Here is a 27981-nt window from a genome sequence, read left to right as displayed (position 1 = left end):
TGAAAAATAGTGTCATCTGTCGCTGCCCCTTTTGTTGTTTTCTTAAGAGAAAGAAACACGTACAGATGGAGGATTCAGTTAAAAATTAGGGTCTTCCGTGCTGGATTAACAAGAAATTCACTTAATACGTGAGATCACTGAAATACCAGCTGCAGAATGGACAAGAACACCCACAGATAATTACTTCTATATTGGCACTTCTTTCCAGTGTCGCTCGCAAACACAGACGAAACGATTCAGCTCCAAAGCTGACAGTGACAGTATCCTCCACGAAGGCTTCTCAGTGTTAGAGCCGCACCACTTCCGATTCGAGCCTTCCAATACGTCCTTCACCGTGTTCGTCAGGAGGTGAGGATGCGAATACACACGGAAAGATTCAGTCTCGGTTCGAGCGTGACCCAGCTCGGATACCGAGAAAACTTTATACCGAAGCGAAAGAAACCACTCGATTACAAAAGCGCGACGTGTGAGACACCTCACGACCCACCAGAGGCTAACTAGAGAGCAGCGCGGAGTCCGTATGCCACCGTTCCCACCGTCACCTGCGGGAGAGTCGGCTGGCCGTACCGAACCTCTCCCGCACTGTGACAAACTCTTTCTCGGAAAATAGAAGAACTGATTTTACACAGAATCAATTTCACAGTTCTCTTAACACGGACCAGTTACACACAACCAGCTTAACACACGGAATAGTTCTATAAAAATATTCAGAAACTCATTTCACACTCTTCAGGCTAGCAGTCAGAAACGTGAAGACGCCCTCCGTCGCCTCCACAGTCGCAGTCGCCTACTTCTTCGGGTTGACCATGACGGAGTCGCGGGGTCCCACGGGCAGCGGCGGCTCGCGCACGCCGGCGACGGCCGCCCCCGCGGGCTGCGCGCCCGCTCGCCCCGCGCCACCCCTCGCGCCCTGTCGCTGCTGGGCACCCTCGTTGTAGTCGATGTGGTCCATGTCGTCATCTTCTGAAACGGAAATATTTTTGTTTCGTTTGCTGCTCTCGAATGAGAAGCCGACAGCTGTCACTTAATGCCAGTTTCTCTCGCGTATTATATAAGCACGGTCCTCAGCTGCAGTATCATTTTGCACAGAGTGAGCGCAAAATATTTGGCCACAATATTAAAACTACAGAAAGGGGCTGAAAAAATAATCAGGTCGATTTAACAAAACTGCTCGAAGAGTCGGGGATTCCGACTGCACCGTCTGAGTACTTCTATCAATCTATTGCTCTGACGAGCGTATTTGCTATTGTGGAAGGAAAACCGGGTGTAATTAATGTATACTGGAAAAAGAATTAAGAAAAAGTTTTAAACAATGTTTTTTTACTATGGAATCACACAGTACAATAAACTGTCCATGGAGACAGAAAGGTGATGAAAACCAACACGTTTAAAAAGACAGTTAAAGCATACCTGGTACGTACTACATAAAGTAGGCAGTGCCGGACAATCAGTCTTCCCTTCTCATCCTGTACGGTAACTCTCCCCTGACCGCAGTTCCGAGTGACTTTCCAATATCTACCCCTTTTCCTAGACCTCTCCAGTCCTTTTCTTTAATTCCTTCTTTAATATTTTTTTTTTTTTGTGGGATCTAAAATTTGAAAACCTCTCTCACACCGGCACGATTTAGCTTCACTGATCAGGATAGTAAAAAACATGCGTATATTAAGGGAATTTTCATTCACAAAGCAGGCTTATCACATTCACACAGTTCAGTACTGTTCTATCCTGATTAAATTGAGTTTAACTTAAATTCCATAAGGCAGTGAAGCAATTTCGAAGTCTCGGTGCGACGAAAATTGTCAGTCGATCTCCTGAAAACATTTGTAATAATTATTAACTTTCGGTGATCACATGGGGAAGACCGGAGATCTGCTGGTAAGACCGTGTTAGCCTGTTTATGTGAAGTAACTGGATATCTTGAGCATACAAAACGGCAGGTTCGTCCAGTGTAAATCAGACGTTCCCCACTGATCCCGTGCAACACAGCGTAGTAAGCAGACACTGTCAATAATAATCAGTTAAATAATACGCGAACACACTTACTTTAGTTTAGTTAATGTATTAAATTCCTTCTCATACAGAATCTCATCAAGATGGCGACTAGCTCAACAATACATACATATACATCCTCCTCCTTTCACGGCTAATCGGCAAGCATACCTTCATTCTTTACATAAGAGAAAACATAGATAGCAGAGAAGCTATTCCGTGGAGTAAATGGACACTCCGAGGAACAATAGGGCTTGAAACTACTTTGCATTGATAATCATGGTATATTAAAGGTTAGGAATCGGTAAGATAAGAAGAGATATTTCGAGATATGTACCGAGTTATACAATTTATAAAATTTCTGAAAATATCGCGGAGAGACCGCTGCAAGAGACATTACACTTCCCCTACAACCCTACTGCCTGAAGAAGAGCCACTGGCTCCAAAAGCTTGCCAATTACAACCATCTTTTACGTGTGTGTTCTGCTGCCACTTGGTGAGTAGACTTTTTATCTATCCAGTTAAATAATTTTGTGAATAATTGATTGTTTTCATTGTTAAATTAGTGGTTGGTAAGAAACAGAAGGCAAAACACACTGTCATTGCACAATATATTTTTGGAGTAAGAGTGAGTACAAAAAATAAAATACATAAATAAGTAAAAAGAATAACATTGCTGTTTGCGGAGCTTGTGTTAGGTGCGTATCAAACAACTCGCTGCCAGTTCAGTACCGCTGTGTCGTCAACCTGGCTCGTTCTGTTCACCCGCAGTGATTCTTTTTGCTAGCGCTGTGTTGTCCTCCTTTCGTTTTTTGTGGTGGCAAGTATAGGAGAACAACCTGTAGCTGTAAACTTTTGTTCTCTACTCGGTAAAAATGCTGCTGAAACTGTTTTAATGTCAAAAACAGATTACCGAGATGACGCTATGGGAAAAACTCAAGTGTACAACTGGTTTGCTCGATTTAAAAATGGAAACTTGTCGATTGGTGACAAACCTCGCTCTGTACATCCGTCAACTGCCCAAATCTACAAAAATATTGAAAAAATTCAAGGGCTCGTGCTCACAGACTGTCGACATAACTGATCAACTGTCAGAGATTAGTGGTTGTCTTGGAGCTTAGTTCACACACACACACACACACACACACACACACACACACACACACACACACACAAAACACTCTGTTAGATGGTTTATGGCTAAAAATGGCACGGTTCCACTGCCCCATGCACCTTACTCACCTGACCTGGCTCTGTGTGACTATTTCTTATTTCTACACATTAAAATGGGCATGAAGGGACTCCAATTTGGCAACACTGAAGTAGTCAAGAAAAAAAAACAAAAAATGTTTCGAACTTTGGAAGCACCGGTGGGTCAAATGTATTAGTTGTAACGGAGAGTATTTTGAAGTGAGTAAGATGGTCTAGTAAACTATTTGAAAACATGAACCTCTTAAAAAATAATTACTTTTTTTTTGGGTATGCCAAAATAAATTCGTGTTACTAGGAAACTGTATGCCCTACATATGTGATGCAAAACTCTAGCCTCCTCTCTACTTCCCGATCTGCACACCACCTCCATTACGAAGAGACTGTAAAATGACTAAACGCCAAGAAGAAGAAGAAGAAGAAGATGAAGAAGAAGAAGAAGAAGAAGAGAACACACAGCGGCAACTGGACAGAGGTTAGAGTGTGGCTGCACCAACAGATTAAGCATAGCTTCCGATATCATTTCACCAACTTTCAGCCAAACATAGATTTGTAGAATTTAAGGACATGTTTTTTGCTCGTGTATCATGTCATTTCTGGAAACCCAGAACCTACTCTGTAGGAATCAACACGGATTCCGGAAACAGAGATCGTGTGAGACCCAACTCTCTTTATTTGTTCACGAGACCCAGAAAATATTAGATACAGGCTCCCAGGTAGATACCATTTTCCTCGACTTCCGGAAGGCGTTCGATATAGTTCCGCACTATCGCCTGATAAACAAAATAAGAACCTACGGAATATCAGACCGGCTGTGTGGCTGGATTGAAGAGTTTTGAGCAAAAAGAAGACAGCATGCTGTTCTCAATGGAGAGACGTCTACAAATGTTAAAGTAACCTCTGGCGTGCCGCAGGGGAGTGTTATGGGACCATTGCTTTTCAAAATATATATATAAATGACCTAGTAGATAGTGTTGGAAGTTCCGTGCGGCTTTTCGCGGATGATGCTGTAGTATACAGAGAAGTTGCTGCATTAGAAAATTGTAGCGAAATGCAGGAAGATCTGCAGCGGATAGGCACTTGGTGCAGGGAGTGGCAACTGACCCTTAACATAGACAAATGTAATGTATTGCGAATATATAGAAAGAAGGATCCTTTATTGTATGATTATATGATAGTGCATCAAACACTGGTAGCAGTTACTTCTGTAAAATATCTGGGAGTATGCGTGCGGAACAATTTGAAGTGGAATGATCACATAAAATTAATTGTCGGTAAGGCGGGTACCAGGTTGACATTCATTGGGAGAGTCCTTAGACAATGTAGTCCATCGACAAAGGAGGTGGCTTACAAAACACTCGTTCGGCGTATACTCGAGTATTGCTCATCAGTGTGGAATCCGTACCAGGTCGGGTGCACGGAGGAGATAGAGAAGATCCAAAGAAGAGCGGCGTGTTTCGTCACAGGGTTGTTTGGTAAGCGTGACAGCAATTTAGAGATGTTTAGCAAACTCGAGTGGCAGACTCTGCAAGAGGGGCGCTCTGCATCGCGGTGTAGCTTGCTGTCCAGGTTTCGAGAGGGTGCGTTTCTGGATGAGGTACCGAATATATTGCTTCCCCCTAGTTAAACCTCCCGAGGAGATCACGAATGTAAAATTAGAGAGATTTGAGTGCACACGGAGGCTTTCCGGCAGTCGTTCTTCCCGCGAACCGTACGTGAGTGGAACAGGAAAGGGAGGTAATGACAGTGGCACGTAAAGTGCCCTCTGCCACACACCGTTGGGTGGCTTGCGGAGTATAAATGTAGATGTAGATTACACTCTGTCACCACAATCTTCATTCCAAAACTTAATACAGGCACAAAACCAATGTTACCAGTGTCCAGTTTGTGTACATATGACTTTATAAGCCACATTATCATTATGATACGGAACAAAGCTGACATCTGGTATTGGCAGGTTCAGCTGACACACAGCATCTTGGAATGGACACAGTTTTGGACATTGTAGAAGGGGTAACACATTTGTTGAGAAGCCAGCACCGGAAATGAAGGGACTATAATAGTGGACACTTAGTGTAGATCGAATTACGGTCGAAAGAATAATCTCGAAATTCTGTTCCACAGCTTACAATCGCTGTACGTGGCAACAAAAGGCAGCAAAGACATCGCAATGGTTAGGTGAGTTAATTGCAGTCTAATTGATGATTACACAACACTTATTACAGTACATACAAACATATGCAATTATGATTATTATTGAATATAAATTAAAAATTAATGATGCAATCCTCTTTAAGCTACAGCATCGAACTGTAGCTCGACACGTCAGCTAGCAGCACAGAGCGTCACTCTTTACACACTTGCCAGTAACAAAAATTATAGCAAATTTAATTAGTGCACGATTACACACGTGTGCCAGCACTCGGGCTCCGCCACGCTTACATACAGTACGAGGTGCCCGTACGCTATTCCTGTGCTCTGACAGAACTCGAGTGGGACTGAAATTGAGGGAAAAAGGATATCAGTGATAAGGCTTGCAGATGTCACTGCTGCACTCTGTGAAAGTGACGGCAAATTGCAGGCATTATTAAATGAAGCGAACAGTCTAACTAGCACACACTGTGAACTGAGTAAAGAGGAAAGTAATGAGGGGTGGCAGAAATGAGACTGGTGATAGACTTAACATAAAATTAGGGATCACAAAGTACAAGAAGTGTAGCAATTCTCGGAAGCAAAATAAAAAGTGTGGGACAAAGTAAGTAGGGCATAGAAAGCAGACTAGCACAGGCAACGAGGCCAGTCCTGGACAAGAAAAGTCTACTTGCTTTGAGCGCTGGTCTTAATTTGAAGATTAAATTTCTAAAAACGTACATTTGGAGAACAGTATTGTCTGAAGGTGAATCATGAACTGTGGGAAAACAGAAAAGTAGAGTACTGAAGTGTTTGAAATGTGGTGATATAGAAGGATGTTGAAAATTAGGTGGGCCGATAAGACAACGAATGAAGTGGTTCCGGCAGAATCATCGAGGAAAGTAATATATGTCGACGTTGGAAAATGACTAGGAGAATGGCTATTCTGATTTAAAAAACCACTCACATAACATAATGTAAGTTTAAAGATTAAATCAGTTTGGAGCCTATTTTACTGATTATTAAAACAGCCACGAATAAAGAAGATCAAAAATTCAAAAATTGTGCAAGTAATGTATAATCCTGACACGTCGATTAATAGTGTGTAGGGAGTTGTCCACTTTTTCTGTTTTATTAGCGGATTTCTATTTTTGTGTACAATTTACATTTTAATTGATAATTCATGTTTGGTTGTATTTACACTGTCGTGTGACACCGTAAAGCTACCAGCAGAGTAAGGCACTTCTTTAGGTGTACTGTTTATACTTGTTGTTACTGTTAAATCTCAACTGTGGTCACTTTCATTAAAACTGTTCGTTCATTAGAATCTGAAATCACTGAGACAGCACAACAGGGTCTAAATGCTCACAGTGAGTTTGCTGGAGACACTCGGAGGGGCACGATCAGAGTTACTACACTGACTGGCGACTCCGTAGAGTTATAATGTGTTAACGTGTCCAAATGGGACGAATGAGATGTGGGTATCATCATGTCGTTGAATACAATAAAAAATTGTTAGTCTGAAATCTAAAAAAAATTTTTAAAAATAAAAGAATTTATAAAGAATATGTGTTTCTTGACATTTTGAACTGTTAAATCGTGACTTATTGTACAATCACCACTATTTATGTATTCGATTTCTTGGTTTCAATGTAATATTTTACGTACATTAAGAACTTTGCACCTCTCACTTCCCATGCCAGATGGCGGTTACTGTGGTATAACAAATTCTGTTACAATTGATGTCGTGTTATTTGTATAATTTTCTTTTTTACTAGTCCTGTAATCTGACACCTTACAATTTAACTGTTGATTTTCATTCTTGCACGTTTTTTTAAGTTGTTTTGAAAATAACACGCCAGTGTTATGTTGCCAAGATGTGCATTTCCCCTTCCTTTTTCCTATGCGTTTTTAATGTACAATTTTAAATTTGAAATATTCAATTAATGATTTGCAAGTGCACATTTGGTATTTTGTAGTAATCTCTTGCCAAATAAAGTTACGTTAAGTCTTCACGTGACACACGTCACATACAGGGTGTTCCAAGTCCCTGTCACACCGAGATCTGCTGTATAGGTGAATGTAAACAGTGGCTACAGTTATTGTGATCCTTTTATAGCTTCTGTTACTGCTAATAACTAGACACCAGTGCTTATAAGATTTAATTTGTATGCTAAAGGTATGTTCTTACCAACAGTTGGTTTATACTCAGGTGTATTTGTGGTCTCTCGTTTCTTATTCGCTGATCGCTATGTGAAATGTTTCACTTCCAGCACTGAAAATGATCAATATGTGACCGAAAATCGATTTTGCTGTTAAGAAATATCAAAATTACAGCCAATGCTGACCTTCCTTCTAATTTTAGAGTTACTAAAGGTAACATTCAGAAGTTTGAACTTTGGGTGGAAAGTTGGCCACACTACTTAGGATTTTAAACTTTTCCTTGAAGAGGTGCAGGACTCGACACATTTTCCAGGCTGTTTGGTGATCAATTTCGAGTGCTCGTTAGGATGTCAACTTCTGCACATTCGTGAACATGTGGAGCTTTGGATTCGAAGATTATCTGCTGCAGTCTGTCATAGTTTCTGGTGCATCACATGGACTTGATATTTATTTTGTGCTACTTATTTTTAATGACAAACAATATTAAACATTTCAGTTTATGTGAAAATGTAGCACCTCCCCAGACATTCAATAATATATGCATATTTTATTAGACGTATCATTCCTCCCCCCCCCCTCTCTCTCTCTCTCTCTCTCTCTCTCTCTCTCTCTCTCTCTCTGTGTGTGTGTGTGTGTGTGTGTGTGTGTGTGTGTGTGTAGGGGTCCAGGGAGGCCCAGTAACATAGAATCCATACCTTAAAGTCATTACTCTCTGGTAATTTTACTAATAAATCATTAATATCTTTAAACATACTTCAACACTCATGGCACTACTATTAATCCTCTGGGATTCATTCAGCTACCATTAATGTGCACGTACACATTTTGAACAATCGACCATTCATCGGCTAGATAAGGCTATAAATGCGAGAACGCACGACCGGCCCCTAGAACACACTGAGGCGAGCCAGCTTTTTGGCAATGTCACGCATCTGCACACCCTCGCCTCAGCTTTAGAAGTGTGGCTAACTTGCATTTGCCAATTACAGAGGCATAAGCTACCAGCACAGGTAGCTAGGCTCATCCAGAGGCTGTTTTTCAGACAGATACAATAGAGAGGCAGGGGTACCACCAGAGTCCTGACGTCAGAGGCTCACGATGATGAGTGAACGAACAGTGCAACGTAAGTTTTGAAATTAGCTATACCTGTAAGTAATTATATGCCTGCAAGTTTATTAACTTTCAACTATATCTTGTTGTTAGATTACGTGGAGATTTCTTATCTCCGTAAAACCGTTGTTGGGTGAATAAACAATTAATCTCCATATGGTTTCACTAAGGGAAGTAGTGGCTCTGAGCACTATGGGACTTAACATCTATGGTCATCAGTTCCCTAGAACTTAGAACTACTTAAACCTAACTAACCTAAGGACAGCACACAACACCCAGTCATCACGAGGCAGAGAAAATCCCTGACCCCGCTGGGAATCGAACCCGGGAACCCGGGCGTGGGAAGCGAGAACGCTAGGGCACGACCACGAGATGCGGACTAAGGGAAGTAGTCCCTCTATCACTGAGAACAGTGGAAATTGTTCCGTATCTATCAAAATAACTCTGTCACTCGATTTCCCGTAAAATGTTGCGCAACATCAGTGTCGGTGGGATATACTGATGTTTTGTTCGTAAAATTACGTTAAAGTACTCAAATTGTTTCCAGAATGGAACGAATCGTGGATAGCTCAGTTGGTAATATCATTGCTTGCAAATGGCAAAATTGTGCACGTTTCAGGCAAATGTAACACAAATACAACGTCGTCATAAAACATTATCTTTTGGATGGTACACTGTAAACATAATTTCACTCAAAGTTGCAGAGGGCTTATAAGGAAATATTCTTATCTATTTCCAACTCTTACGAAATAGGTGGCACAACTCAAATGGGAAAATTAGCACCTCAAAGATGATCTACTTATCTGGTGTCAAAACTGCAGCTGGAGATGGAAACAGAGAAAGTGCACAATATGGTATTGGGCAAACAGTGATTAGAGATGAACAAAATAGCTGATGCCATAGACATATTGAAATAAAGACTGTGGTAATTTTTAGATGAAGGTTTAACTACAAGGAAAGTTTCTGCAAGATGGGTGCTGCTCTTGTTGAACTATCACAATAAAATCACAGTTCCAGAGCTTGCAGAAAATAATAGTACGGTGCTGTCCTCTATATAAATGGGACCTCAACGGCCCGGCTGGCAGTCGTCGACTCACCTCGGAAGATGTTGCCCGTAGCTGGCAATGAAACGTCAGGACGAAGTATTTTTACAGATCGACCACAGTCTCTCAGCTGGAAGTTTTAACTAATAATAAACAACATTAAATTAAAGAGAGTCCACCTACTTGCAAGAACACAATTTTTGCTTCATTTAATCCCGAAACAAGTTTCATCACAGTTGTGGCAACCTCAACCTCAGTCAGTTTTCTTCTTTTTTGTTTCTGAAAATATATGCATACAAATTTTGTGTAGGTTAGGAATACAGTGAGATCTAATATCGTCGTTTTGATTACACGTGTATTTTATTATTTTTGTTACATTGTGTGTGCTCTGTTGCTTCCAAAAGAAATCAGCCACCAGTAATACAGCGTGTCATTTGCAACACAGCAATATAAGGGCAATGTCTGAAGTGAATTTTTGTTTAGAATACAATCCCGACACTATGTGTTCTAGTGAAATAGTAGCATATGCCCCATTTCTTACTGTTGCTGTAGTTGACCTGTCCTAAGCTGTACTTGCTTTTTATTTGCCTACCCATTGTGGTGGTGTTTTATATTTGAAACGACCTGTAGATATAATTGGAAACAACATCACCCTAGTGGCATAGAAACAGACCTCAAGGTTTTAAAATCTACTACTTATCTATGCACTTCTTATTAAGAATACAAGAAAATTACCACATCCAAATGGCTATCACATAGAGCACGGAAGTTACCAATCATCAAACAGTACTCTGCAACAGAGTATTACTGAACACATTATCAAACAACACACAGAAAGTCATCAGTGATCAAACAGTATTCTGAGGACACGATTTAGTACTTCAGGGAAACACTCGACACACAATAAAACTCGCGTGTGCAAACTCTATGGCTGCCAATCGAAAACAAAATTGTTAAACAAACAAATGTCGAGGCTTATCTGAAATGTGAATGTGCAGTGAAAAGTGTGTCTAAGCGACAGCCGATAGCGATGCAGTATCATCCAGAAGTCACCAGTGAGCACAAGGAAAAGAAGCAAATCTTTTTAAAAATTCCCAGCATAATCAATAGCAAATGACACAAAATAGTTTTCCAAATCAAAACCTCACAAAAATTTACTTTCATTAGACAAACAAGAAGTGGAAGTAATGATACGTCAGCTACACGAACGGTAAGCTAGGTTGTATTCTAAAAAAAATATTCAATTCAGACGACATCCTAACATCCCTGCTTTGCAGGTGTCAAGCTCTATTAATTCATACTTGTGGCTGATTTCTGCTGGCAGTTACAGAGCACACACAAAGAAAAAAAAGTGAACTATATATATGATCTAAATGCTACCTACATCAAAATTGTACGTATATTTTTCGGAAACCGTAAATGAAAATATCCCACTGAGGTCGGCAAAACCGTGGTGAAACTCATTTCTGGAATAAACGAAGCAAAAATTGTTATCTCGGAACAACGTAAACCCTCTTTAGTTCGTCGTTAATTTTGTTAAACGCCACATTTGAAAATCTCGAAAAGGAAAAGTTAGTTAACATTCCGCTCTCAGTGAGGCCACCGGAAGCGGATCACAAACGAGTAGCGTACTGCACGCTGCCTCCGAGGCGTCGCAGTTTTGCCGACTGGCAGCACGCGAGCCGCCGTGTACGCACCTTCCTCCTCCCCCTCCTCCAGGGCGGCGGGGTCGTCCCGCGGCCCGTCCACGGCGGCGTCGACGTTCCCGCCCGGGGGCGGGCCGCGGCCCCCGCGCGCCGGCTCCTGCAGGTAGTCACCGCCCCCGCCGCCCCCGGCGTCCTCGTCCTCCTCCTCCTGCTGCTGCTGCTGCAGTGGCTCCTCCTCCGCTTCCTCACGCCTCCCATCTCGGGGCCTGCGGCACACGGCGACCTGTTTCCGATTCTGCACGTCTGAGCGTACGACACTGTTGAAAATTTAACTGAAATGCTTCTACGAGAAAAAAGGTTCATTCAGTCCAGGATTTTTAAAAAAAGAAATAGTTCAGTTTTTTCTGGTGAAGAGTTTGGGTGGAACAGTGGTGCTCGAACTGGCATGACCCGTCTGTCTCGACGGCCTGATGTAACCACATAGCTAGTCAGACGACGTGACGACACGGTTTACCCCTCCTAGGTGCATCTGCACTCACCTCAGCACAGAACGGTGTTTAACGAGGGACGTGTCTGTACAGTATACACCACCTGTTGCTGTACAAACTTTACTGTCCAGAGCAACTGCCCAGTAACCAGGAGACCCAGGTTCGGATCCCAGTCCGGCACAAATTTTCAGCTTTCCCCATCGATTTCAATCGATGTCCACTCACAGCCGAGGTATGTAATTCCTGTGTGTCTGTACTGAAACGTGCTATTAGCCTGTGAAGCATCTTCTAGTACCTGATAATTACAAACAAAACACAGAATGCTGTCAATATCAAATTGTAGAAAAGTTATAAAGATTCCTACAATCCATTGCATACATGCCAAAATGACTTTTTGTCTAGTATGTTCCTAATTGCACGTATGCAACATATTGTATCAGAAGACAGTCCACATAAATGAAACTTAATAGCATGTTTCATTAAAGTTTACACTGCAGCTGATGGTATGTACAAACATGTCCCCCATTAAAAATATTTCAAGAATGAAGAACTAGCTAGAAAAATAAACATAATTTTTAAAATGCAACAGAGTATAATAAATGCAAAACTTTTGCTGTCTTGACAGACTGGAAGACGAGTTACAGTTATGAGTTGACACAGGGAGTAAAATGGTACCAGAAAGTTGCCACAGAAATATCAATTGTCACAAGCCTAGTAAATGTGCACATTTATCGTGAAATTGGAAAGAAACATATCTGGTACGAATTTCAAAGAAAACTGTCGAATGGCCAACAGGGATTCGTACCGATATTCCCACCCTAGTACAGCCTCTGATAGGAATGCGTAGGTAGGCAGGCAAGGTGGATATGCTGTAAGCCTTACAGAGTGATGACTGCTACAGAAAAACCTCAACAATCCGAGTTCAGATGTGCAGCACATAAAAAATAGGGAAACTTCCCTTACTGCCTGCAGAAACAAAGCTTTTGGAACTTTTCTCAAGAGGGAGGAGCATCAGGGCAGGTTACTCGCACTCAACTGGAGTGAGGACAGTGAGACTAACAAATTGCTTTTTCTACTTTCTAACTGTCTACTGGCAGTACTTGGAATTTTGCCCCTGGAAGTAACCATAGGTAAAACTAGTCTGTCTCCCTTTTTTGAGATACCTCACCTATTTTCATTCAGAAACACAGCGTAAGTATAAAATCCATGAAACATTTCAAAAAATCTGTACCGACAAATGGTCAAGAACAATATAACAGACAATACAATATAAATAAAATAGAAAGAAACATTCCACATGGGAAAAATGTATTAAAAACAGAGATTCCATGACTTACCAAACAGGAAAGCGCTGGTAGATAGGCACAATAAAAAACACACAAACACACATATAAAATTTCGAGCTTTCGCAACCCCCGGTTGCTTCGTCAGGAAAGAGGGAAGGAGAGGGAAAGATGAAAGGATGTGGGTTTTAAGGGAGAGGGTAAGGAGTCATTCCAATCCTGGGAGCGGAAAGACTTACCTTAGGGGAAAAAAAGGACAGGTATACACTCGCACACACACACCTATCCATCCACACATATACAGACACAAGCAGACATATTTAAATATCTCCTTACCCTCTCCCTTAAAACCCACATCCTTTCATCTTTCCCTCTCCTTCCCTCTTTCCTGATGAGGCAACAGTTTGTTGCGAAAGCTTGAATTTCGTGTGTATGTTTGTGTGTCTATTGACCTGCCAGCACTTTCGTTCGGTAAGTCACAACATCTGTGTTTTTAGATATATTTTTCCCACGTGGAATGTTTCCCTCTATTATATTCATGACAAATTGTTTATGTATACTGTAAACACCAGAGGTCCTATTTTCAAGTATTACAGAGAAATTACACACACACACACACACACACACACACACACACACACACACACACGAGACACCTGTAAATAATTATGTACTATTTACAAGCTACTACCTCTCACAGAGCATGAAGTCACTAAAGCTGAACAAAATCCAAAAAAATAAAAAGTAAGTTAGCTTAGCTGAAGTACCAGTATGCGCACTGAAACAAAGCATACAGGGTATATAAGCACCCTTAAAGGGTAATGCAGAAAACTTAGAAACTTCCCTTTTGTCATCATTCTCAAAATTAACAGAATCAATTATGAAAGAAGGTTAATGAATTAATTGAATAAATATAATCTTGCAGTCGAATTACAATTTGGTTTCTGAAGTGGCAGGACGACTGAATCAACTACAGCACAATTCACTACACTCGTTGAAAAAAGAAAGGTGTGGCACAGATATATTTTTATTGTACATTACTGAAAATTTTAGATCTTCCTATGGCTTTGGGATAATGTTGACCTTAAGCTTCTACTAAATCAGTTAGAATCATTAGGCATAAGAGCTGCAGATAACAATGGCTCCACTCAAACTTTGCAGATGGGACACAAAGAGTAAACATAACAAACATCAAATAATGCTAAACTTTTAGTGAAACACTTATCAGAACCGAAACACCGTGATACATGACTCCCACAGAACAGCATTAGGAAAAATATTGTTCTTGATATACATCAATGAGTTTTCTAATATTGATAATAATAATAATAATACTAATAATAATAATAACAATAAGACCAAAAGACCCGAAGACTAACCGAACAGACACTAACCAATACAAAATCCAAAGTCAAATTCATGGGCGAAATCTCGGACCCCTTTGAAATCCACACTGGCCTAAGACAAGGAGATGGACTATCCCCGCTATTGTTCAACATCGTCCTGGACAAAGTAATGAGCGAATGGGAAGCTGAAGTCAGGAGACAAAACACCTGGAGACCAGTCACATTAGGAAGGAAAAGACTGGAAATCCCTTACCTAGCATTCGCAGACGACCTAGCGATACTGACCTATGACCCAACATCAGCAAAAACACAGATCGAAATCCTGAAAGAATGCGCCGAGAAAGTCGGCCTACAAATCTCTTTTGAAAAAACGCAAGTCCTAACAAGAGAAGGCGACGACATCACAACCAAGTACGGCAAAATTAAAGGGGTCACACACTTCAGATACCTAGGCGAAATCATCGAACCGACTGGAACAGAGAAACTGGCTTACGAAGACAGACAACAGAAGACACGGAAATCACTAGGCATGGTACGAAACGTCTACAACAAACAATGCATTTCCAGAAACACCAAGATCAGACACTATAACACAGTGATCAAACCCGCCGTACTGTATGCCAGCGAAACACTAGCACTCAACAGGAAAATCAAAATTGAAGAAATCAAAAAAGAAGAACGCAAAATCATGAGGAAAATTTTAGGAGGAAGACCCACACCAGATGGCTACAGACTACAGAAGAACTCAACAGTAGAAGCATATTCGAACATCGAGAACGATATGAGAAAAAGGCGCCTTAAATTCTACGGACATTTAGATAGACTCCCTGAAACAAGACTCACCAAGAAAATTCTAGAACACATCAAGACACTTAAAGTCTCGACACCCTGGATGGAAGGAGGCCGAAAAGGCCTACAAGCAATTGGCACCACAGACAGAAGCACCTTCCGAAAACACATAGACAATTGGAAAGTAAAGTCAGAAGCGCTAAAACAGCGGACCAAACAAGAATGGTCTGAGGAGAGAAAAGAGGCCCTCTACAAGAGAATGAAGGAGTACTGGAAGGACAAGAAGAACAAGCCTTCAAAGTCATAAGCTTAACGATTTCCTTTTATGGAAAATTCGCCAACAATAAAAATAATAATAATAATAACAATAACAGATACAACACAGAACAAAATTATAAATGAAGAACAAAAAGTCTGTTGCAAAGGAGCAAGAGGATGTAAAGAGCAACTGATAATAGATGCAGAGGTGACATATCAAGCTAAAACTAAACAAAGGTCGCTACACTACGCATACATTGATTACCAAAACGCTTTTGATAGTGTACCCCACTCATGGTTACTACAAATATTGGAAATATACAAAGTAGATCCTAAATTGATACAGTTCCTAAACATAGTAATGAAAAATTGGAAAACCACACTTAATATCCAAACAAATTCAAATAATATCACATCACAGCCAATACAGATTAAGCGTGGAATATACCAAGGAGACTCATTAAGTCCTTTCTGGTTCTGCCTTGCTCTGAACCCACTATCCAACATGCTAAATAATACAAATTATGGATACAATATTACTGGAACATACCAGCACAAAATCACACATTTGCTATACATGGATGATCTAAAACTACTGGCAGCAACAAATCAACAACTCAACCAATTACTAAAGATAACAGAAGTATTCAGCAATGATATAAATATGGCTTTTGGAACAGACAAATGTAAGAAAAATAGCATAGTCAAGGGAAAACACACTAAACAAGAAGATTACATATTGGATAACCACAGCAACTGCATAGAAGCGATGGAAAAAAACAGATGCCTATAAATATCTAGGATACAGACAAAAAATAGGAATAGATAATACAAATATTAAAGAAGAACTAAAAGAAAAATATAGACAAAGACTAACAAAAATACTGAAAACAGAATTGACAGCAAGAAACAAGACAAAAGCTATAAATACTTATGTCATACCAATATTGACCTACTCATTTGGAGTAGTGAAATGGAGTAACACAGACCTAGAAGAACTCAATACACTTACACGATCACAATGTCACATATATAGAATACATCACATACACTCAGCAACAGAAAGATTCACATTAAGCAGAAAGGAAGGAGGAAGGGGATTTATCGACATAAAAAACCTACATTATGGACAGGTAGACAATTTAAGAAAATTCTTTATAGAACGAGCAGAAACTAGCAAAATACACAAAGCAATCACTCATATAAATACATACCACTTCTACAACCCTTTAATCACATAACATCAACAGATACGAAGAAAGTAAATTGGAAAAACAAAACACTACATGGCAAGCACCCGTATAATCTAACACAGCCCCACATCGATCAAGACGCATCCAACACGTGGCTAAGAAAAGGCAATATATACAGTGAGATGGAAGGATTCACGATTGCAATACAGGATCAAACAATAAACACCAGGTATTACAGCAAGCATATTATTAAAGGTCTCAATACCACAACAGATAAATGCACACTTTGCAAACAACAAATAGAAACAGTAGATCACATCACAAGCGGATGTACAATACTAGCAAATACAGAATACCCCACAAGACATGACAATGTAGCAAAAATAATACATCAACAGCTTGCCTTACAACATAAACTTATAAAACAACACGTTCCCACATACAAGTATGCACCACAAAATGTACTGGAGAATGATGAATACAAATTATACTGGAACAGAACCATTATAACAGATAAAACAACACCACATAACAAACCTGACATCATACTCACCAATAAAAAGAAGAAATTAACACAACTAATCGAAATATCCATACCCAATACAACAAATATACAGAAGAAAACAGGAGAAAAAATTAGAATAATACATCCAACTGGCTGAGGAAGTCAAGGACATGTGGCATCAGGATAAAGTTGACATTATACCAATTATACTATCAACTACAGGAGTCATACCACACAATATCCACCAGTACATCACGCAATACAGCTACATCCAAACGTATATATACAACTACAGAAATCTGTAATTATTGATACATGTTCAATAACCCGAAAGTTCCTAAATACAATGTAACATATACCGTACAGTTAAAAGGAAGTCACGCTCGATCAAGGTCCCGTCACCTTCCATTTTTAACCAGACATAACGTCTGAGAAAGGAAAGAAATAATAATAATAACTTAAATCTTGAGGAAATAAAGTAATTCCACTGACGACAGCAATACTAAACTTATTGAGAATTTCTCACAGCGAAAGCAAACAAAACGCTCAACGAAGATTACCATTAGTGATCGTGCCATTAAGTTAAATTCAGCATAAAGAGAACAAGTGCTAGGAATTTCTGTTTGAAGACAATGTTCAATTAAAAGTATATTGTACCTCTACACACTTCACTTCATAGCAAACATAAAATGTGTACGAACAGCTGCTTTTTCTCAGTTGAAATGGCGTGCGCACACAGATACTTCAGACAGGATGTTATCAGCACGTTATGCCCTTTGTGTCACGTCATCAGTGTCTTTTAGTTACACAGTATTCATATGCATACCCAGTTCTTAACTACAGAATTCTTTTCTGGGAAACAAATGCACAAAACAGGAACACAGTTTTCAGACTACAGAAACAGACCATCAGAATAATAACCAAAACAGTAACTGGGATCACTGTAGATACCTCTTCAAAGTATTGGCGATTCTAACTACACCACAGCGACACATTAACCAATCTGTTGCACGTGTCAAAATTACCTTAATAATTACTGCACAAACAGCAGTTTCTATGAGGATGGAACTAGACATAGACTGAACTTACATTTGCTACAAAAGAGTACACAAATCTCAAGTTAGCATTTTCTACCGAGGAATAAAACTGTACAATAAGTTCGTAAAGAAATCGGAGAGAGTACTAAAAGAAACTTATTTAAAAAGACAGTTAAAAAGTACATTCTAAGCCATACATTCAATAAAGTCAAGGATTACTTAGATAAAAAAGTGTAAAGATTTGGCAAGAAATACAACAAACTATCAAAGCTGCAAAGAAGTTTGTTTTTATTTGAATGGTGACCACCTTCAGACATTAGTCCATTGTCAAACCATAGACATAACTGCTTCCAATATAGTGCGTGTGCTGTCCACACAGCTCATGTGAGTGGCTAAGTGCAAGGTACTAAAAATGTACATCAGTTCAGAGCTGCATTTGCTAATATTAGGTTGGTCCATATGTCCGTACCGTTTTGTTTTGTCTGTTGGTATTCCAGTCCCTACAGATTTATTTATCGATTGTCAGTTTTTATTTGTAGTTCAATGTTGCTACTCAAGTTTACATATTGTCATTTGGACATAATAAAAGGTGTCTACATGGACAAGGAAAAATAATTCCCAGATTTTTCGGTTGAAAATACACTTTCTTCCGGGTGAAAATACACTTTTTCCGTGTTAAGTGACAGTATACTTTTTCTCGGCACTTATAGATCCTTTTACGGTTTATGGTTTTATACACCGGCGTAGAATTTTCCGGCACTTTAGAAAATGAAACTCAGGGGAAAAAAACGTTTTGGAAAGATCTTTGATGTGCAGCAACATATACACTGCATATTTCCGTGTTACGAAGGTATAAATGCGAATTCCACCAAACACCGCATGTTACTTTCCGAAGCATTAAAATCGAGATTGCGACACATTTTGTAAGCCGGTCACAGCTCGTGTCACCTGATCTCGCCAGCTGGTGACAGCATTTGACACGTGATGTGGTCAGCCAATAGCAAGATCACTCTTAACTAGCGCGAACACACAAATAAGAAAAATTAATGGCTTAAATTAATGTACAATTGTTGCTACAAGAAAAGCAAAGCTATCACATATAATATTGGTCTCTAAGATTAATAAGCTGCAAGAGAAGCTAAGCTTCCACATATATTGTTGATCTTTTTTGCATGTCATACATCACATAAATGTGCCAGTAAAATTTTTTAATAACGACGTAAATGTCTCATCTTCTGGGCTCGAAATTCTTCATATGGTCGTCGCCGAAGAGTTGATTTTTAAATGAGAGTCAAACGCTCTGTGATTTAAGAAATTCATCGTACACTCTCTCACATAGTTTATCTTACATGAAAGGAAATTTACTTTGAAAGTAACACTTTTCAAAGCAATATTCACAATATTTTCCCGCGGCGTGTTAGAAAGAGGTTTGTTTCAGCAGTTGCCAGAGAGCGCCAGATAACAGGCGTCACTGCACTTGCGCAGCTACGATGACACAGGAAGCCCGCATGTTCGTACGTGTGAAGCATTAAAAGATCTTGCATTAAAACGAATCTAATGTAAAAAAACTGTCACGTCACACTCATTGGAGGCAATTTGTTGTTAAGAAGCACTTGCACAGTCCTCCTAAAGCCTCTGACACACTTGGTGTTGGCAGATGCTTGTATGAGCACTGTGTTTTGTTGTTGTATATGGCGCATTTTCTTTACGACTTAAGTTTTATTTTCGTTTTTTTTTTCTCTCGTTCATGTTTTGTTGCTGCAGTATTATTCTGCAGAAGTGGGATACAGTAAATTTTTTTGTTAGAGTATTGGTTCTTACCAGTCAAAATCACAAAAATTTAACTGAAAACTAAAACAATGAAAAATTGCCGGAACTCAAAAAGATTCCCTGGTTTCTCCCAGTTTTCTCCTGGATGAAAAAATTTCTGGGTTTTTCCCGGATCTCCCGGTTGTCCTGGGTCGTAGACACCCTGTAATAAGTGGAACTGTGGATGCTAGAGTGGCGAGTGGAGGGACCCGAATATTTCTGTTCAAGTTCATTAGAGGGGTAGGGGTGACAGCAGCAGGGCAGGCACAAACATTTGCACTCTGTACGGACAGAGCACAGCAAGAAAATGTTTTTGTCGGTTTAAGGAGCATCATTTCGATATTACTGACACACTACGTTCAGGAAGACTTTCGAGGTTTGACGAAGATCGTTCAAATGGATCAATCCACGACAGTGCACATCGGCGTACTGAAGAACTGGCAAATGTGACGAACTGCGATCGTCCCACCATCGGGTGACATTTGCACCCACAAGTACCACACGCTCTACGGCAAACACACACGTGCACCTCTGCTCGCTCGTCATCAACTGACTCGTTAACAACACCGACCACTTCTATCCTGTATCTTTACTGGTGACACGGAATGGTGTCTTTATGATAATATACAGAAAAGAAAGGAAGAGCCCAAAGAAAGCAGCAACTACCCTTACAGAGGCCTGCGTGCATCCACAAAAGATAATGTTACGCAGCTGGTGGGACGACGACGGAGTGTCTACTACGAATTGCTTCCCGGAGGTGTAACTGTCACTGCCAATGTTTGTTCAAAAATGGTTCAAATGCCTCTGAGCACTATGGGACTTAACATCTACGGTCATCAGTCCCCTAGAACTTAGAACTACTTAAACCTAACCAACCTAAGGACATCACACAACACCCAGTCATCACGAGGCAGAGAAAAATCCCTGACCCCCCCCCAACGTTTTTTCTCGACAACTGAGATGTCCTGCAGGAACGATCTGAGAGTGACAACCGGGAAGAACGAGTGAAGTGACGCTACTCCACGATAACGCCTGCCCACCTGCGTTCTGCTACACTGACAAAAAGCACTGTACACGAGTCGGGTTGAGAAGTCATTTCACACTCACCTTATATTCACCCGATCTAGTGCCCTCAGATTCTCGCCTCTCTCCTCCTCTTTCGAACGACCTTCGAGAAACTTCTTTTCTGGCCAAAAATGCTCTCCGAACGTGGCTCGACAAGTTTTCTGTCTCAAAACCGACTGATTTCTACAGTTGCAGAATTGAAAAGTTTCCCTAGCATCGGCATACTGTCATAGATAGTGAAGGAGAATATATTTTTGACAGCTAAAGCCTCTGTCGTGTTTATTAAATTTACAGAAAAACACAAGTTGTGAGGCCAGTGTACACACTTTACGGTAGCACTTACGTGGCTGGCTCGATAATGGACTAAGGTCCAAAACTGGTCGCCATTTAAATAAAAACACAGTTCTGTGCAAATTGGACAGTTTCGTAATTTTACCGAATCACAGTAAGTTGTTGCCTACTGCTGTCCAGCACGATGTGAGTGAGTAAATAATAATAATAACAAAACACCTCTATCTCGACAACCGACTTTTGCACCATACTGCTTTTTCTGTTTCTTCCTTTCTGGAATACTTTACCACAGAGCTCTACGGTGTATATAACACAAACAGCTTACCACCTTTGTGAGCTCGACATCTCACTCTATACGGACGGATGCAGACTCAGTTTTTCAGGGAATCAAATAGAAAGCTTTGGCACACAAAATGCAAACCAAACACTGTCATTAGCGTCCTGTGATCAGATAGTGTGTGTAGTGTTACATTATGACATAATGTGTGTATAGTGTGTGTGTGTGCTGGCTGGTACTAACGAATAAATGAACAGTGTAGTACCAAGTTTTTACACCATTAAATAACTACTGATTGATTTTTCTGTTGCTATTTCATAGAGCAACTTCATAATTATTACACAAGAGAATTAAAGTTGTGGTTCTATAGTTAGTCGGTAGATTGGTACTGTGGAGCACCTGCAGTTTTCTGCTTTGCATTTATAATACGAAATAATTTCAAATAAGTATTGTACCCTAGGGATAAGGCAAACGGGTTTTCGCTGTAGTTAGAATGGCCTCATATTTGGGAGCGTGGAGCCTCCGGTCTCTGACTCACGATAAGCATGTAGACTTTCTTTGGTTCCCCTGAATTACTTAAGGGAAATTTCAGTACGGTTCCTATGTAACGCCACAGCCAGCTACCTCTTCTTTCCCATCCTTGTCAGACTACAACTGTTATTATGTAAATACTATTATCTACGGAATTATGTATCTTTTTTTTCTTTCGTGCAATACCGTGACATACACAATATCCTCGTAAAGGGGATCTACGGATGAATAAAACTTAAAAACGAATGCAATTTGCTGTAGCAGTGAACATCGCATATATTTGCCCAGACGTGTGCAAGATGACACGTAACGACCCCGTCACAGTTTGTCCGATAAATAGATACCATATGAAGAAATGTGTTTGTCACATACGAATTTAATGATGTAAAAGTATCTTAATCCACCTGATGATGGTGGCACGAGCAGTGAAACACATACCAGAAATGAAAATAAAAGTCACTGAAGCAGTGTGCCAATCTTTTTTTCATTTTTTAATACAAATCGTGAGGCAATACTGACCCTACGACTTATCTTAGACGCTAGATTAAGGAAAGGCAAACCTACGTTCCTAGCATTTGTAGACTTAGAGAAAGCTTTTGACAATGTTGACTGGAATACTCTCTTTCAAATTCTGAAGGTGGCAGGGGTAAAATACAGGGAGCGAACAGCTATTTACAATTTGTACAGAAACCAGATGGCAGTTATGAGAGTCGGGGGGCATGAAAGGGAAGCAGTGGTTGGGAAGGGAGTGAGACAGGTTTGTAGCCTCTCCCCGATGTTGTTCAATCTGTATATTGAGCAAGCAGTAAAGGAAATAAAAGAAAAATTCGGAGTAGGTATTGAAATCCGTGGAGAAGAAATAAAAACTTTGATGTTCGCCAATGACAGTGTAATTCTGTCAGAGACAGCAAAGGACTTGGAAGAGCAGTTGAACGGAATGGACAGTGTCTTGAAAGGAGGATATAAGATGAACATCAACAAAAGCAAAATAAGGATAATGGAATGTAGTCGAATTAAGTCGGGTGATGCTGAGGGAATTAGATTAGGAAATGAGACGCTTAAAGTAGTAAAGGAGTTCTGCTATTTGGGGAGCATAATAACTGATGATGGTCGAAGTAGAGAGGATATAAAATGTAAACTGGCAATGGCAAGGAAAGCGTTTCTGAAGAAGAGAAATTTGTTAACAGCGAGTATAGGTCGAAGTGTCAGGAAGTCGTTTCTGAAAGTATTTGTATGGAGTGTAGCCATGTATGGAAGTGAAACATGGACGATAAATAGTTTGGACGAGAAGAGAATAGAAGCTTTCGAAATGTGGTGCTACAGAAGAATGCTGAAGATTAGATGGGTAGATCACATAACTAATGAGGAGGTACTGAATAGGATTGGAGAGAAGAGAAATTTGTGGCACAACTAGACAAGCAGAAGGGACCTGTTGGTAGGACATGTTCTGAGGCATCAAGGGATCACCAATTTAGTATTGGAGGGCAGCGTGGAGGGTAAAAATCGTAGAGGGAGACCAAGAGATGAATACACTGAGCAGATTCAGAAGGATGTAGGTTGCAGTAGGTACTGGGAGATGAAGAAACTTCCACAGGATAGAATAGCACGGAGAGCTGCATCAAACCAGTCTCAGGACTGAAGACGACAACAACAATACAAATCTAATCGTTCACAGCCGCTAACGAGTAGTCAGGACTGACGAGATACACAGGCTCCCTAACAAACTTGTGACGTCACACCAGTCGGCTCGTTGGGAATGCTCGGCTCGTGGCAGGGTCCACTGGAATCGGTGTTTAATTGAATAGGTACAACTAAAGATTTTAATTCTGTCACGTGCTATCAAGAACTTGCACGCATTTAAACACAAGGTCAAGGATTATTCGACCCGTCTGAAACAGTTACTCTTTTCCCGTCAGAGACGTCTGCCGGCACTCTCGAAACCTGCAGTGACACGTGGTGTGACGTACGCACCACGACCCGTCTTTCTCGTAGGCCTCACACCCGGTCCACTGTGTACGGCACACACTGCCCGACAGAAAAAGTGGAGCACCCAGAAGACGAGGACCGACGTCGGTGAAACTTCGTACACGTACACACGACCGGTGCCCGTGTAAATTATTAGACCTGTAATTTTCGGTGATAAGTACAACAAACGACACAGTGCATTAGCATTTTTCATGTTAACTGTCGTTAACTGGCCCAGTATGGTATACGAGGGGCGCGACCAGCACCGGACGGTGAACGATCGCCGCGGAGGACTACCAGACTGTGCCTACTCAACGTCGGGATAACGGATGACCTCGTCCGGGCACCGCGAGGGGAGGGGGGGGGGGGGGGTCACGGCACACCGACACCTTCACACGTGCAGCTACCGTCTGAGAACAAATAATGGACGTCCTACAACATTCTGTATCGTACTGCATTATTGGCCGGAGACTAGCTGTAGCCGGCCTAGAGAATTACCGTCCCATGTGTAGGCTGTCGTCGAGATGACACGAAAGGTTCCAACTTTGTTCTCGGTACGGACAGAAGCTGAAGCGATGAATTAAAATTTGTGCCACTGCTGGGACTCGAACTCGGGCCTCCCACTTACTAGGCAGCTGTGCTAACCACTACACCACTGAAGCGCTGTGGCTACCGCAACTGCACGGACTACGCCAGTCCGATGCCCTCCCTAATACGAGCTTCGATACACATCTTCGGCCCATTTTTCCCCTTCTTCGATCTGTCAGTTCAGGAAACAGTAATTCCGTCAGATCGACAAACGGCTGCGTTTTAAAGCGGTGCCGCGACTGGGAACGGCAGAGTGCCGACGATAGCGTAGCACCGTGTTCGATCGTATTCGCGGTACTCCGTCCTAAAAGATCAGGAACCTCGACCGAAGAAGAACAAACTGAAGGGGAAATTTTCTTCCCATTCGCAGAAACTGTCTCCCATCGAACGGGGAGAGAACTGAGAAGAACGGTACTGATAGTGTGTGCAAACTGACGAGAGAGGTGGGTAAATACTGAAAAACTCAGAATGAGTGACACTCACCACAGCGTGAGTACATAAAATCCCTCGCAAATGCTGTCAACTGTACGTAGGAACTACAAACAGATCTGACAGCAATTGGGTTAGGGAACACGAGAGCAACTACTGTGTGGGAAACGTGGGTAAATCTGAAGTAGCAGATCGTGCACTGGGTCCGGGCCACCTACAAATCTGTTGCTCAGATACCACAGTTTTATCAAAATCCAGTCACTAATATGACAGGATGTACAGAGAAGCCACAAGAATTCGAAACCATAAAAACAACTCAATGTAACAGAGAAGTGACTGAGAACAAAAAAGTTGTGGAGACTGCTAAATAAAGTAAGAAACACCTACTCTTTCCCACTACAAGCTCCACAACAAATACAAAATTGTTGAGGCTTTCGTGGCCACTTGTTGACAAACTGCCTATTGGCTTCTGTCTCGGGTTCTTCGGCCGACGTTCATCATTAGATGAACGTCGGCCGAAGAACCCGAGACAGAAGCCAATAGGCAGTTTGTCCACAACAAATGTTGCAGTGACTCAATGATCTGAAGACTCCAAAAATCGACTGTAGCTCGGATACGTAGGAACAGTTCGGCTTGCTGGGCCGTTTCAGTTTGAAACTGCTGCCTCAGAATGTCTCCAGAATTAGGAGATTAAACGTAGGGCACAGAAACACATCACATCTCAGACCAGAGCCTCGTGCTGATAAACAAAAAATCACTGAGAGTGGAATTACCAGCCACAAAAGCTCACATTGTATAATAAAACAACAGCAATGCACAAACGAAGTCCCAACGGCTGCGAGTACCGCTGTCACCTGGTGGAAGTGCCTCGGGATCTAAACCACTACCTGTAATGAATGAAAGAGTCAAATGGTTGGCATAAGTGAGGCAGAGGACAAACTATATCGTCATAACAGTTGATGAACCGCAGCTAGATGTGTTTGGGAGAACAGGTCTACAAATGAATCTACGATTACTGACGATTACAATGACGACAACAGTGATGAATTCGTATGGAATTGCATTCTGGGATAACAAATATTTAAGTAAGAAAACTTTTGTGACAAAAAAGTGTTTTCAGTAAGAATAAAATGTATTGCTCACCCTCAATCGTATTCTACACTCCTGCTTAACGAGTCAGGGATTTTAGCAGCAGCTTTGCAGTACGTATTTATTAACATGAACTTCGCTGTTGATAAATCTTTCATAGTTCAGAAGGACAAAAGTCATTCATAATTACAATACTAAAAGAGAAAGCAACCTCCTTTACTCGTAATGAAAATTCACTTTATCTCCTAAAGAGGTTCATAATGCTGCTACCAAAAATCTTTGTTCACTTACCCAAATTCTTAAAGTAATGTGAAAAAGTTCCTTCCAGGCATATCCTCGTATTCTGTAGATGTATCGTTATTCAGAAACTTGCAGCTTATTTAGTACCAAAGTAGCACATACTTATTACTGTTAGCAAACTAAATACACTTTTTTATTGTGTAAAGTTGTCTGGAAAAGATGACCACAAAGCCATATTCAAATGCAAATAATAATAATAATAATAATAATAATAATAGATAAACTGACATATTCTACATCATTACAACATTTCACAACACGTACATTAAGTGAATAAGGAACTAACAACTAAGCACAACATTTCTTATTCCATTCAGTATTTGCGGCATCATCTTGCAGGAAGATCACAGTTAATTCTCCATGTAAAATGGACTACACTTTTTTCTTCTTATTTGTATCTGGTCTCGGTTATTTCCTACATCTAAAGCCGCTGATCACCAAATGCCACATCGTGCACCTTTCACTTTCATTGCACACTGCAGTTTTCCAATGTCCTTCGTATGGATCACCTTCTAATGAAATTCTGCTATATCTGAATCCAGCCGCATATTTTTTATAGTGTTGGAAATGAAGAAGCAGCATTACCAACCAACCTCAATTTCTGTCCACGATAAGCAATGCAAAAAACATAGATATGAGAGAGACAGACAGAGACACACACACACACACACACACACACACACACACACACACACACACAGAGAGAGAGAGAGAGAGAGAGAGAGAGAGAGAGAGAGAATACGTGTCAGCATACTATTCCAGTTAACCCTTTTGAACAAAATACACACAACCCAAATATTTTAAACAACACTAAAAACAAACATATTCTGATCAGACTCCACAGAAGCACAATCTACCACCGGCTATCTCGCTAGCAATTTCTGCCCCAATCGGTCCTCTTTGCCACAGCCAGAAATGCAGGATCTGCCAAGCAATTTCAACCAGTATTTCTATCACTACTGTGCTAGTGTCATCTGTTAAGTAATAATAAGTGTTGTGTTGTGCAACAGTAATAGTACTTTTGCATAATGGAACTAATATTCGTAAAGGAATAATTCAAGTTCTAACACATCAAACCTGTCCTCATGCGCTTTTTTTAATCAGCTTTAGATTATCCACTAAGGAAGTGTTCAGACTTAAACTACTTGCTACTTACCAAAAATACTTATTATAGGTTGCAAGAATTCAGCTGGGCTGCCACACGTCAACGACTTGCCACCACGTTATTTCAGCATAGAGTCGTCTGGCTGTCTTCAGGAGTGCATTGGTGGAAATGCACCTCTGCTACTTACAACCACACGGCACACACGTGGTGTACCCAGTTGTAACAGCACACGTGAGGGTACAACACACGCACTTCTGCCGCGAGTCCGTGGACTGCGGCAAAAGCTGACCTCGTCGATACCAGATCGAATGCAAAACAGTGCGAGCTACACGGGGCACAAATA

General features: G+C 40.8%; 1 protein-coding gene across 1 annotated transcript in view; it reads right to left on the bottom strand.

Moving 5' to 3' along the window:
• Positions 1-787: 787 nt before the first annotated feature.
• The window catches only part of LOC126212783 (Golgi integral membrane protein 4-like), a 131358-nt gene continuing 104164 nt past the window's right edge, over positions 788-27981 (bottom strand). Inside the window, exons 10-11 of the mRNA XM_049940187.1 lie at positions 11342-11556; positions 788-963 (exon numbers count right to left, since the gene is read on the bottom strand). Of these exons, the coding sequence (XP_049796144.1) occupies positions 788-963; positions 11342-11556 (391 nt within the window). The remainder of the gene's footprint in view (positions 964-11341; positions 11557-27981) is intronic.

This window comes from Schistocerca nitens, chromosome 11, assembly GCF_023898315.1.
Source record: "Schistocerca nitens isolate TAMUIC-IGC-003100 chromosome 11, iqSchNite1.1, whole genome shotgun sequence".
NCBI classification, from domain to species: domain Eukaryota; kingdom Metazoa; phylum Arthropoda; class Insecta; order Orthoptera; family Acrididae; genus Schistocerca; species Schistocerca nitens.
Note: the sequence above shows the minus strand (reverse complement) of the source record. Positions and strands in the feature narration are given on the sequence as shown.